Here is a 12,745-nt window from a genome sequence, read left to right as displayed (position 1 = left end):
CAACCTATGGATCCAGACTTTAGCAAGATTTTAGTTTGGAACGTGCCTGTGCTAAACAAGACCTAATTTGCACACCTGGAAATGGACTCTCCAAGTCACCATATTATTGGTAAATTCAAGGCAGTGGAACCAAATGGAACCAAGTGGAAGTAAAACAAGGAGACACCCATGTCTGCAGCCACAGCTACTCTAGCATGCAGCAGCAGTAAAGCCTTGGGATTCCCATATGCCAAAAGGGGATGACAGCTCTTACTCAGCTACGAGGAATTCTTGGATAATAAATTCTGCCAAAACTCTAAATATTCTCGTTTTCAAAAAAGTTTTGACAAAAAAAGTTTTCTCATGTTTTAACTTTCAGTAATAACTGTCATGAAAATACTTTCCTGCCAGAAATCCCTACTTATACATTCATCGTTCTTGTCCGCATTAGGATATATGCATACCTTCCTTCTCAATCCAATCGATATGTCCCAAAAATGAAAAGGGTTTTGGTTTTTATATATTTACTTAGTGATCATACACTTCAGAATGATGCACACAGAGTTACTGGCAGGGTAAGTTTACGTTTGTCCTAAGTAAGGAAAACACAAAGTAAAGGAGACGAGGTAGCAATTATTATAATGACTTTTCTGTGTGGGAACTGGGAAAAGACTTGAACTCAAGGAACCATTATGAGTTAAATTACAATGTAAGTAAAAGTTCCTGCACAAATAGGAGGCTTAGTATTATCCATACAGGTATGTGCATGGACGCCTGAAGACACCATGCCACAACCCCAACCATCAAAGTTTCCATATGTGGTAAATCACCTCAATGTTCTCAACCTTTTATAACTGAAAAAGCACAAACTTCCTCTCTTTCTCTTAATTTCCTTCCTCCATTAAGTCTAAATATAGACCATAAGCTTCAGAAAGGCTACTATGTTTTCTACTGTTTTGTCACAGGCACTGAGGAAATATTCAGGATTCAAAATCAATTTCCCATGAGCCATCCCATGGTATAACTCATGCATGGAGTTGTCAGAAGTTAATTCTCACAAGCCATGTGATGGGAATTATTTTTTCAGTCGCAAGTACAATGCAAGAGACAGGCAAATGGATTTTCTGAAGGATGTTTCATTTAAATAGGGGAGAAGAAATTAAGGCAGAGATAGGAGGAAAAAGAAAACACTTTTGAACCTGACATTACTAGCAAGGCAGAATTAACAGGAAGGCAAACAACCCCAAAATATTACAGCAAGGAAGTGATAGAAGGCTCTGAAAGCAAACATGGGATACTAACACTGTGGACCTTACCCCCCTACATTTTTGATCCCACTTACCTTCATTATTATTATATCAATATTTTATTCCAGCTACTTTATTTTAGTGATGTTGGCTTTGGTCCTTTCTCTGTGGTTTCTGTGAGCTCTTGGTCCCATAGAAGGTACAACGGTTCTGCAAACAGTGATGCTACCACAAAACAGCTTTGAGACCTGTTTTTTAACATTTCACTCAACATTTCTGATGTCAGCATTTTTTAAAAGATGCTTAAAATTTTGAAATGAGAATTGTTAGTAACAGTGAAAAGCGAACACAGAAATGAGCTGAGCTTTAAAAGAAACATTTTATTTGGTAAAAAATAAAGTAATAAATTATTTCAAGGCTACTTTTGGTTTGTATTTGTACATACACAGAATACCCATAACACAGCTGCTATGTAATCCAGGAGTTCCATCTAAGGAAAAAAGGATTTACATATCAAGTAGTTTTAAATGAAACCAGCACAATCCTTTACATTTGTCAGTATTGAAACCAGCTTGATGGAATTCCTTTCCCTTGCTCCCCACCCCCCAAAATTACGCAGGAAAATCCATTCTGGGTCTTGTGTATTTGTAACACCCCTCATGCTCCTTTTGCACCATCTAGATTAGTGTCTCAGATTTTTTAAATCAAGTAACAACTGATTATTATGTTTCCTGTCATGTTGGTGCACTAGCTTTCATTTTCAACTGGTAAAATGTTCAACTGGCGAAACATTATGAATATTCACTTGCGATTTCATCTTCTGATTTTACTTGTTTCCTTTGCTGTGTGTGAAGATACCTGCAAATGCTTTTTAGTTCTGTTTTTTTAGTAATTCAAATTCACATCCATATCCTCTTCTGAAATCTTATGGAACATCACAGATCCACATACTCTGCTTTAAAGAAGATTGATCTAAACTCTGAAATCAGAACATTTTCACACCAGCACATGTGACATTTGAAATAAACCTATCAGACATGATGTCTAAATCTGGTGTTGCCATGGGTCAAAATCAGATATCACTCAAACAAAACAACGAAAGTGCATAGTCAACAATTACCCACAATACATCAGCTAGGATTGCACTGAGTTTTAGTACCAAAATCTAACAAAACACGTGTGCGTGGTATGCTTTATCCTGGGATGGCCTAGTTTAAAAATCTAAGCATGTTTTTAATGCCTCATTGGAACAGTTCTTCAGAGTAATAGTGAAGATTTTGGGAAGCTGTAGACCATCAGTCTGAATTTTGAGTACGTTGATTGCTAAATGAAGCAAGAACAGACATACAATAGACATGTAGGAGTCCAGTGTTTGAATGCTAATTAATTAGTTGCATTCATTTCTCAAATACAATAAAAAATTGTCATTGATGCTCAGTCTTTCAAATATTTCTACTTCAACTGGCATAAATTCTGTGTGTTCTGGAGAGAAAAGCAGCAATTTTTCTCCCAGCTGTATTTACATATGGAAGCAACACTTTCAAAATAAGCATGTATCATGGCCCACGCATCAGAAATTATTGGTTTTCCCTCCAACTATCTTTTGCACTTAACCACTGTATTTTTAGATATTTCAACACATATGGTGAAAAAAAAAATGCATAGCCACCACAGAAGCTTCTTCTGAAGGGATGCCAAGCAAATTTAGCAAACCAGATTCTCCTCCCAAAATACACAGAGATATTTTGTAAAAATCCACGAAGATATATATGAAAAAAAAAATTATTTATGTCTTTTGGAAGAAGGGACAGGCAACTCAGGACAACATCACAAGGATATTGTGAGGCTTTGCAGGTAGAAAATTAGAAAGGCCAAAGCCCATCTGGAGCTTAACCTGGCCACTGCCAGAAAAGACAATAAAGAAGCCTTCTATAAACACATCAGCAACAGGAATGTTGAGGAGAATGTCCATCCTTTCTTGGATATGGCAGGGGGAAACACAGTCACAAAAGATGAAGAAAACACTGAGGTACTTAATGCCTTCTTTGCCAAAGTGTTTACTAGTAAGACCAGTTGTTCTGTGGGTACCAGCCCCCTGAGTTGGAAGACAGGGATGAGGAGGAGAATGAAACCCCCAAAATCCAAGAGGAAACGGTGAGATACCTGATACACCACTTAAACACACACACCTATGGGGCTGGATTGCACCTACCCAAGGGTACTGAGGGAGCTGCCAGAAGCGTTCACCGAGTCCCTTTCATATACCAGCAGTCCTGCTTTATTGGGAAGACCCCAGGTGGCTGGAAGTTGGCAAATGTGATGTCAGCCCACAAGGACCACAGGAGGATGCAGGAAACTACAGACCTGTCCACTCTGATCTGGCTGCCAGGGACACCATTTCCCACAGCATTCTCCTGGAGAAACTGGATGCTCATGGCTTGGATGGGTGCACTGTTCACTGGGTAAAAAACTAGCTGTATGGTCTGTTGGTGGATGGAATCAATTCCCACTGGCAGCCAGCATAGCGGTGTTCCCAAGGGCTCAGTGTTGGGGCCAGTCCTGCTTAGTACCTTTACTGATGATGTGATGAGGAGATCACATGGACCCTCAGTCAGTTTGCAGATGACACCAAGTTAACTGGGAGTGTTGACCTGCTGGAGGGTAGGAATGCTCTGCAGAGGGATCTGGACAGGCTGGATCAGCAATAGTGTGGCCAGCAAGACCAAGACAATGATTGCTGCCCTGTGCTTGGCACTGGTGAGGCCACACTTTGCACACTGTGTTCAGCTCTGGGCCCCTCACTACAAGAAGGACACTGAGGTGCTGGAGCGTGTCCAGAGAAGGGCAACAGAGCTGGTGAAGGGTCTGCAGCACAAGTTTTATGACTTAATTAGTCAACATCACAAAAGCAAATTCAGAACTACCAGCTTTACTTAACAGCAAAGGAACCCTGTTCTGAGCTCTCCAAGAACAAATGTTTTCTTCCATCCTGTTTACAAGTACAGAAGAGCATTCTCAGAACATGCAACATGTTTAGCATCATGTGAAATGTGACAATTGTAGACCTAACTGTAGCTCTTAGAGCTGAAAATTATGAAAGATTTCAGACCCCGTATAAAGGTACCCACACATTTATCTGTAAGCACCTCTCTGAAATAAAGAATGAAACGGCAAGACAGTCTTCTGAGCATTGCAGTCTCCTCTCTTGTCACTGGGGTGCTAATGGAATACGTACTTGTGCAAGTGAAGGCAAAATTGGAGGAACATGCTTCAATTACCCATGAACTACTGCAGCTTTATGTTGCTCTAACTTTCCTAAATGAAAACAAACTAAAAAAACCCCTAAGTACTGTACTGTGCAATACAACATTGATATGGGGAATAAATTACAGTAAGTACCATGGTAACCCTACTGATCTCTCTGCATTACACAGTTGCAAAGCTACTTGTTGACTGTACAGCTTACCCCACATAATGCTACAAATGAAAAAACATATGTATTTATCATACAGTTTAGTAGAGTAAATGTAAATTTTATTTTTTTACTAGTAAGACCAGTTGTTCTGTGGGTACCAGCCCCCTGAGTTGGAAGACAGGGATGAGGAGGAGAATGAAACCCCCAAAATCCAAGAGGAAACGGTGAGATACCTGATACACCACTTAAACACACACACCTATGGGGCTGGATTGCACCTACCCAAGGGTACTGAGGGAGCTGGCAGAAGCGCTCACCGAGTCCCTTTCATTTACCAGCAGTCCTGCTTCATTGGGAAGACCCCAGGTGGCTGGAAGTTGGCAAATGTGATGTCAGCCCACAAGGACCACAGGAGGATGCAGGAAACTACAGACCTGTCCACTCTGATCTGGCTGCCAGGGACACCATTTCCCACAGCATTCTCCTGGAGAAACTGGATGCTCATGGCTTGGATGGGTGCACTGTTCACTGGGTAAAAAACTAGCTGTATGGTCTGTTGGTGGATGGAATCAATTCCCACTGGCAGCCAGCATAGCGGTGTTCCCAAGGGCTCAGTGTTGGGGCCAGTCCTGCTTAGTACCTTTACTGATGATGTGATGAGGAGATCACATGGACCCTCAGTCAGTTTGCAGATGACACCAAGTTAACTGGGAGTGTTGACCTGCTGGAGGGTAGGAATGCTCTGCAGAGGGATCTGGACAGGCTGGATCAGCAATAGTGTGGCCAGCAAGACCAAGACAATGATTGCTGCCCTGTGCTTGGCACTGGTGAGGCCACACTTTGCACACTGTGTTCAGCTCTGGGCCCCTCACTACAAGAAGGACACTGAGGTGCTGGAGCGTGTCCAGAGAAGGGCAACAGAGCTGGTGAAGGGTCTGCAGCACAAGTTTTATGACTTAATTAGTCAACATCACAAAAGCAAATTCAGAACTACCAGCTTTACTTAACAGCAAAGGAACCCTGTTCTGAGCTCTCCAAGAACAAATGTTTTCTTCCATCCTGTTTACAAGTACAGAAGAGCATTCTCAGAACATGCAACATGTTTAGCATCATGTGAAATGTGACAATTGTAGACCTAACTGTAACTCTTAGAGCTGAAAATTATGAAAGATTTCAGACCCCGTATAAAGGTACCCACACATTTATCTGTAAGCACCTCTCTGAAATAAAGAATGAAACGGCAAGACAGTCTTCTGAGCATTGCAGTCTCCTCTCTTGTCACTGGGGTGCTAATGGAATATGTACTTGTGCAAGTGAAGGCAAAATTGGAGGAACATGCTTCAATTACCCATGAACTACTGCAGCTTTATGTTGCTCTAACTTTCCTAAATGAAAACAAACTAAAAAAACCCCTAAGTACTGTACTGTGCAATACAACATTGATATGGGGAATAAATTACAGTAAGTACCATGGTAACCCTACTGATCTCTCTGCATTACACAGTTGCAAAGCTACTTGTTGACTGTACAGCTTACCCCACATAATGCTACAAATGAAAAAACATATGTATTTATCATACAGTTTAGTAGAGTAAATGTAAATTTTATTTTTACATTGTGCTGCAACAAATTTTGGTATTTTTTATGATGTCTTATAAACCACAACATGCTTTAATACATTTCAGAAAGCTGAAAAATTATCAAACAGTTGGTGTCTTTGAACAGTAAGTTTTCACCTATGCACAAACATCTCGTGCCTGATAAGCTTTTGTTTTTCTCAAGGTTTGTCACAAATACTACTATCCTCATTTATTAGACAGCTGGCAACTCAATTTTTCTTGATTTATCATCTTTCTTCACATCTAGTTCATGTTTGTTAGCATGAATAAAGAGGGCAGTGCAAGGTCATTAATAAGAGAACAACCAATAATTTTGCAGTCTGAGAGGCAGCAAAAGCTGTTTATTACGAGGCTGAAGAAATGAAGCAATTTATTCACTGTATATTATGACTGCATGTAGGGGTAGTTTATTTATGACACAAACTGAATGAGCACTGTATGAGGAGCCTGCATCTCCCAGCTGCACCACCCTCTGCTCCAAACAGTGCTCCTGAGGGAGCTCAGCCCCCTCAGCACTGCCTGACTGACCAGCTTTCACAGAGATGTGGGACAGTGCTAATGGAGTTTTATTTAATGTGGGAATGACATGACATTTCTTATGGACTTCACAACTCCCAAGCCATGTTATGGCCAAATGACCGTCATGCATGGCAACAGCTATTACTTCACAGCCTTACAAAATTGGGAGTGCATTGGGTGTGTGTGGGTTGTAAAACTTGTAACATGCAATGCACATTTAGGACACACTGAATGAACTGCATCTCTTTGGAAAGGCAGAAACATCAAGACAAGCTTTGGGAAAAGGGAAGTTCAAAAATACAAATTCCAACCTTTCCCTCCAGAAATCTGCACAACCTTTTCCTCTGCTGATATAAGGATTTTTTTGCCACCTACATTTTCCTTTTTGATTTTATGGACAACTGGGTTCCCATGGAGACATGAGGCAATCACATCAGAGATCAGTACATCAGACAGTACTGGGTGAGCATTTTCCCACTAACACAGGTTCTGGAGGGAATAAATGAACACTTGGTCCTAGCAGCATCTGTGGACCTCCCCAGTGTGCTTCCCAACCTTCAAAGCTGTAGCTGCAGGCAGGGCATTAAGCTGTTCTTCCCATGGTGTCAAGCAGAGCCTTATCCTCCCCAAGCAGCACTGGGTCTTGTTACATTTCTGAAATAGTCATGTCAGTACATTAAGAGTCTGATCCTACTTCCCCTGAGGTCCGTGGAATTCATTTTCATTAACCTCGGATCAAGCCTTAGCACAGACCATTCCTATGTGGGAACTCTGAGAAGAGAGCAGAAAATGAAAAAAAATGCTAGTTCTACAGAGATTTTTTTTGCACTATCAAGTCTATGAGCAAGCTCTTCACTGAAGGATCTTAATCTTCGGTGCAGGTAAAAAACAGCAGTATATATCTACAAAAACAGGTGACTTGGTAAATTAAAATATCTGCCATATGAGGACTCTTTAATTAGCAAGGTACTTTGAAAAATACAGTAAATATTTCCAAATTTCATGAGTACAGATTTCCCAAAGCTTACTACAATATGGAAAGCACTTGCTCTTCTAAACTTGCCCCAAGATCCTTGTTCTCCCTCTCTCATTTCCTTCCCAAATATAGTCCTGCCTACAAGCACATGTCAGAGATCACTAGAGTACTAGTGATTTAGTTTTCAAATGAAAACTAAAGATCTTCCTAAAACTACCCCCACCATTTTTAGCACCAACTGCACTTCAATTCAGGCACAATCTTGGTCAAATGTCCAACTGGCTAAAAATTATTAAGTGTTTTGAAATGTACCATATGGCACTGCTGTTGTCTGCCTAGCCGTAGAAGTACATTGTGCCTATGCTGAAAACATGCTTTGAGAACTAAGACACTCCTTATCTTGGGTCTGAACATGTTGCCTTTGTTGTGACAGAATATTTACATATAAATTTTGTTTGGGAAAAATACTAACTATGGCATTTCATCAAGGAATGAACAAAATGTTCACCAAGAAATTCATAAAATCTTTTGTGATCGCAAGTGATGGAGAGACCTAAACTTTCAGCAGAGGATTGAGATGCAAGTCTTTGTCAGTCATATAAATAATATGCATCCCCACAATGAAACAGTTGCTGCTATAATGCATGAACCCTAATAAAGGTGCATAAAATCTTGAATAAAAAGCTGACACTGCTTCACTGAAATCACTGACAGTAACTACAGTGACTTCAGGGGGAACCCAAGCAGGTTCTCAGTGAGAAGTAGATTTCCATTTAAAATCTATTCCCAGGGTCACAGGTGGATAAGACAAATTGACTCCATCTAACTGGTGCATTTTTGCCTTTCTGGTATTTCTTTCTAAAGAATGATGCCAAGACCTTCATGGTGGACTCCTCCATAGAACACCGTGGGACCTTTCAGATCTAAGACTGAAGTTTTCTGCTAAAACTCTTTCCTGAAACACAAATATCTGTATAAGAATTCTAAACTTTCAGCAGTGAAATTTCAAAAAAAATTCTGAATTTTCAACAAAACTGTCACAGAATATCTTACAGCTAAATAGTTATGGAGTCCTTCTAAGACATGATCTTCATACCCAGGACCGGGTAAGCCAGTTGAATGTTCTGGCTGTGCACTGCAGATGAGAAGTGGATGCCATGCTGCTGCCCAAACACATCCCCACACTTCTGTTTTTGTGAGCACTAACCTGTAGTCACCTATTATTGAGAATTTTTTTATGATACATTGGCTCAGATAAACCAAATGTCCCTTAGACTGCAGTTAGGTGCCTCAATCCCTTCACTGATGTTTAACACTTTCCACTACCGCCCTTCACTGATACTTTATTTGTCTTAGGAAAGGTGCCTTATCATTTGATGTGGTGATTTTTACAAATCTCACTTGTAGCTGCCTAATTCCTCACGTGCTTGTAATAGTCATCCTGACATAAGGCCATTAAAGCCACAAAATACCTGGCCACACTTAAAAGGCCAGAGCTGCAAAAACATCTGGCAACACTTAAAATAGACTGTTCCATGTGAAACTCAAAAACTTACCTGAGAAATGGAAGTCCACAGAATTTTTTTTTAAACACCAAACGAAAAATGTAATAAAAAAAAGCTTTTTTTAACGAAGACATTACAGAATACTGGCATGCTGTACAAATGTAATTAACCCATTGAAATTTAAACTAGTTGTAGTTTATGTTCAAGGCACCTTTTCTATAAATAGTTTTTTTTTAAAGTTCATTCTACATTCGCACTAGTTTAACCATGTAAACAAGTCCGTGAAAACCCAGATTAAGGTCTTTCAAATCTGTATGCCAAATACTTCAGAAAAATACCATATTACACAGAAAATTCAATAAAGTAAGATAGATCCATCTACTGCCCAAACAGTTCAATAGATGCTAGGGGGTAAATTATTAACAAGATGAAACCTAAAAGAGGTTTCCAAAAATTAAGTAATATTATGCAATGCATTAACATTTGTGTTTATCATTTGAAAGTGTACATAAATGCTGAAAAATATGATTTACTATTCCTAGTGCTATTCTATTTTTGAAGGGAAAATCTTTGGAGACAGTATTATCTGAAGTTTAAAAACATCCCCCATATTTTTTACCCCATGTTTATTAATCTTTAAAATATACTAGAATGTAGTTTCTTCACAAGGAAAATGTATAAAATTAATCTTACAATATCAACACTATAAACAACTTCCTTCAGACATCTTCTGGACAGAGAATTTCTGTGAAGATTTAAGTATAACAATTCTAGAATAATTATTTTTAAAAATATCTACATTCATTCCAACGTCCTAGACCCAAGAAGAAATCCAAGTCAACTCTACAAAGTTGCCACGAGTCTTTGTCCAATGAAAATTATGTTCAGATTTGCCAGTCTTGCTGTATTTCAATATAATCAACAAAATTATAACATTACTTGTTTTTGTGTAGGAAGTTCCCAAACTTTTGCATAAACCCTCTCAGCTTGTTTTCATTAGGTTGCAGTGGGTGGTAAGCAGCTGAGTTGTAGCTGACCATGTGATTACTCCTGCCGTAATTATTCCCTAAGGTCTTGCTTTTGATATCTGATAGATGTGAACTGCTGTTGGCTGCATTTCCTGCAGGTTGGCTGACATTTTCCATCTTACAGAATGGCTCAAAGCGACTATAAACACGCCTTTCACTCAAACGAGATCTCAGCTCTTCTTGGTGCTTGGAGCTTGTCAGCTGTGGGGTCATGGAACTTGCTCTTTGGAGAGCAGAAACAGGAGCACTTTCAGAAGTAGCATTGGTGGAGATTTCCTTTGCATCTTGATACTGAATCTGTTCTGTATTAAATCTTGGAGTAGATGGATCTCCTGCAGTTTCAATGAACTTAGTTTCAAGGGGACACAAGAGAGGACACTTTTTATTGCTCTCATCAGATGGAGGTTTTGGAGATTTAGGCGACTTCGGAGACTTTGGAGACTTTGTTGGACTCCCGGTGACATCCTCTTTACTTCTGTTCAAACTACCTTGAGAATTTGATGATGAGTTTCTTTTTCTCCTTGGGGAAGAATCTGTCTTATTTTCAGAAATCTTCAGTTTTTGATTCTCATCTTCAGAAACCAATGTGTCAGAACTACTACACATTCTGTAAAAGGCAGGGCCTTTGTTTTTTGACAAGTTTTCCTTCTTGTCTGGTGTGAGATTAAGAAGTGATCGCAGTTTCTGGGATCCTTTCTTCAGAAAACTTGGGGAATTCTTACTTTCTTTCTTCGATGTGCAATCCTTACTAGACTCCTCCCTGCTAGCTTCAGTGAGAGCCGCCATGGAGATTGCCTTGCTAGCAGTCGGGCTCTTCAGCTCTCCTTTCAGGTCCTTTTCCTCCTGTGGCGAGTGATTGGTTACACTATGCAAACTTTTAGCACTCTTCAGCATGTCTTCTGGAAGTTTTGGACTAACTGGCTGCTTAAGTCTGTGCCTAGTCAATGTGCTGTAAACATAATTGGATGCATGTTTGTTGGTACCAGGATCCAATATGGACTTTGAATTAAACATGGGAAAACTTCTCCTTTTGAGCATATTTTCATTTTGAAGGTTCTTCAAATTTTCTGCATGTTTGTCTGTACACAGCGTTGTGTACAAATACAGTGATGAGTCGCCAGCTGCATTTGAATTTACACTAGGTTTTGTGTTCTCTGCAATCTGAATTATGTGGCCTGTTGGCGCATCTGATTTAAGAGGAGAGTTTGTGCTAAGCTCCTCTAAATTATTATCTGTTCTATCTTCCACACTCAGAGCATGGTTAGATGTCCCTTTGGGTGTTGCACTTCCCTCTGACCCAATTATAGTTGAATTTGAAGAACTTGCACAGCTGCTTACTTCCTGCTGTTCAGGCAAAGTTGGCTGAAACACCAATGACGATCGCAAGCGAGAATGAGAGTACAGTGCATGAGCTTTAATATTTTCAGCTGTGTCATAGCTATCATATCTGTCACCCAAGGCTGACCCATTTGACTCCACTGGATAATCTGACTGGTCATTCAAATAGGACTTTATTCGCCAGTTACGTAGGAATGATTTTGTTGTGTGCTCAAGGGTTGGCATCCTCTGCTGCAGATGGCGGATATGATTATCTGTCCCATTAAAAGACCTCCGTACAATTGAATTTCTCTCCACAAGATTCACCTTTGGTCGTGAGAACTGATCAGCAAAACTCTGCTGGGGAATATTGTAGTTATTTGCATATCCTCCTCGTAATGATGACACAATACTAAGGCTATCAGATGGCATTTTCCAAGTATTTGGTAGATTGTTTGCTCTGTTAATAGCTCTGTTGAGCAATAGGTAAGGTGTCCTTTCTGGCTTCTCTCCAGCATAACTATGTCTCTTCCAGTGCTCATTTTTTTCACTAGGTTGATATTGCTGTATTGGATTTTGAACATTAAAAGCTGGATTAAATGGTTGCTTATTATAGGCTTGATTTCTCAAGCCATATTTATCTATTTCATTTACTGCATATCTTCCACGAGACTTCCAAACAGGATCTATCTTGAGAACACTGTCTTGCCTACCAAAAAGGTTTCTTTGGCTAGAAACTGAAGCCAAGGAAGACACTGAGTGTTGGTATGTATCATTATCCCAGAGCGTCTTGCGACTGTTTACCCGCACTAATTCTGGAGCAAACGAGCTGGGAACAGAAGAACGGGCATACAGTGTCCTGAACTCTTCATCAAAGGATTCAACAAGCTGTCCTGTGATAACTTGAACCATGCTGAGGTTGGTTTTTTCAAATGACCACATAAAGCTGAAATAAGAACAAATGACCATTAGATATAGTTCTTTTGAGCTGAAGTATTACACTAGTCTTGCTTCAGAAGAAAGCATTTACACAAACCCTGGGTTTGTAAAAGCACCTTCTAAATAAATAAGTTGAGGGCATGATTCATGTAATTTGGACTCAGAAGGTCTATCTAACACCAGTTAAATTCAGATGGAGAT

The 12,745-nt window shown here is 39.8% G+C and overlaps 1 protein-coding gene across 1 annotated transcript in view; it reads right to left on the bottom strand.

The window, feature by feature from the left end:
• Positions 1-6,231: 6,231 nt before the first annotated feature.
• Positions 6,232-12,745, bottom strand: part of FAM83B (family with sequence similarity 83 member B) — a 51,912-nt gene continuing 45,398 nt past the window's right edge. Inside the window, exon 4 of the mRNA XM_041477331.1 lies at positions 6,232-12,551. Coding sequence (XP_041333265.1) covers positions 10,196-12,551 — 2,356 coding nt within the window. The 3' untranslated portion in view covers positions 6,232-10,195. The remainder of the gene's footprint in view (positions 12,552-12,745) is intronic.

The sequence above is a fragment of the Pyrgilauda ruficollis genome, unplaced genomic scaffold (assembly GCF_017590135.1).
Source record: "Pyrgilauda ruficollis isolate IOZ18807 unplaced genomic scaffold, ASM1759013v1 scaffold40, whole genome shotgun sequence".
Classification (NCBI taxonomy): domain Eukaryota; kingdom Metazoa; phylum Chordata; class Aves; order Passeriformes; family Passeridae; genus Pyrgilauda; species Pyrgilauda ruficollis.
The sequence above is the reverse complement of the archived record's forward strand: the minus strand, read 5'-3'. Positions and strand labels throughout refer to the sequence as shown.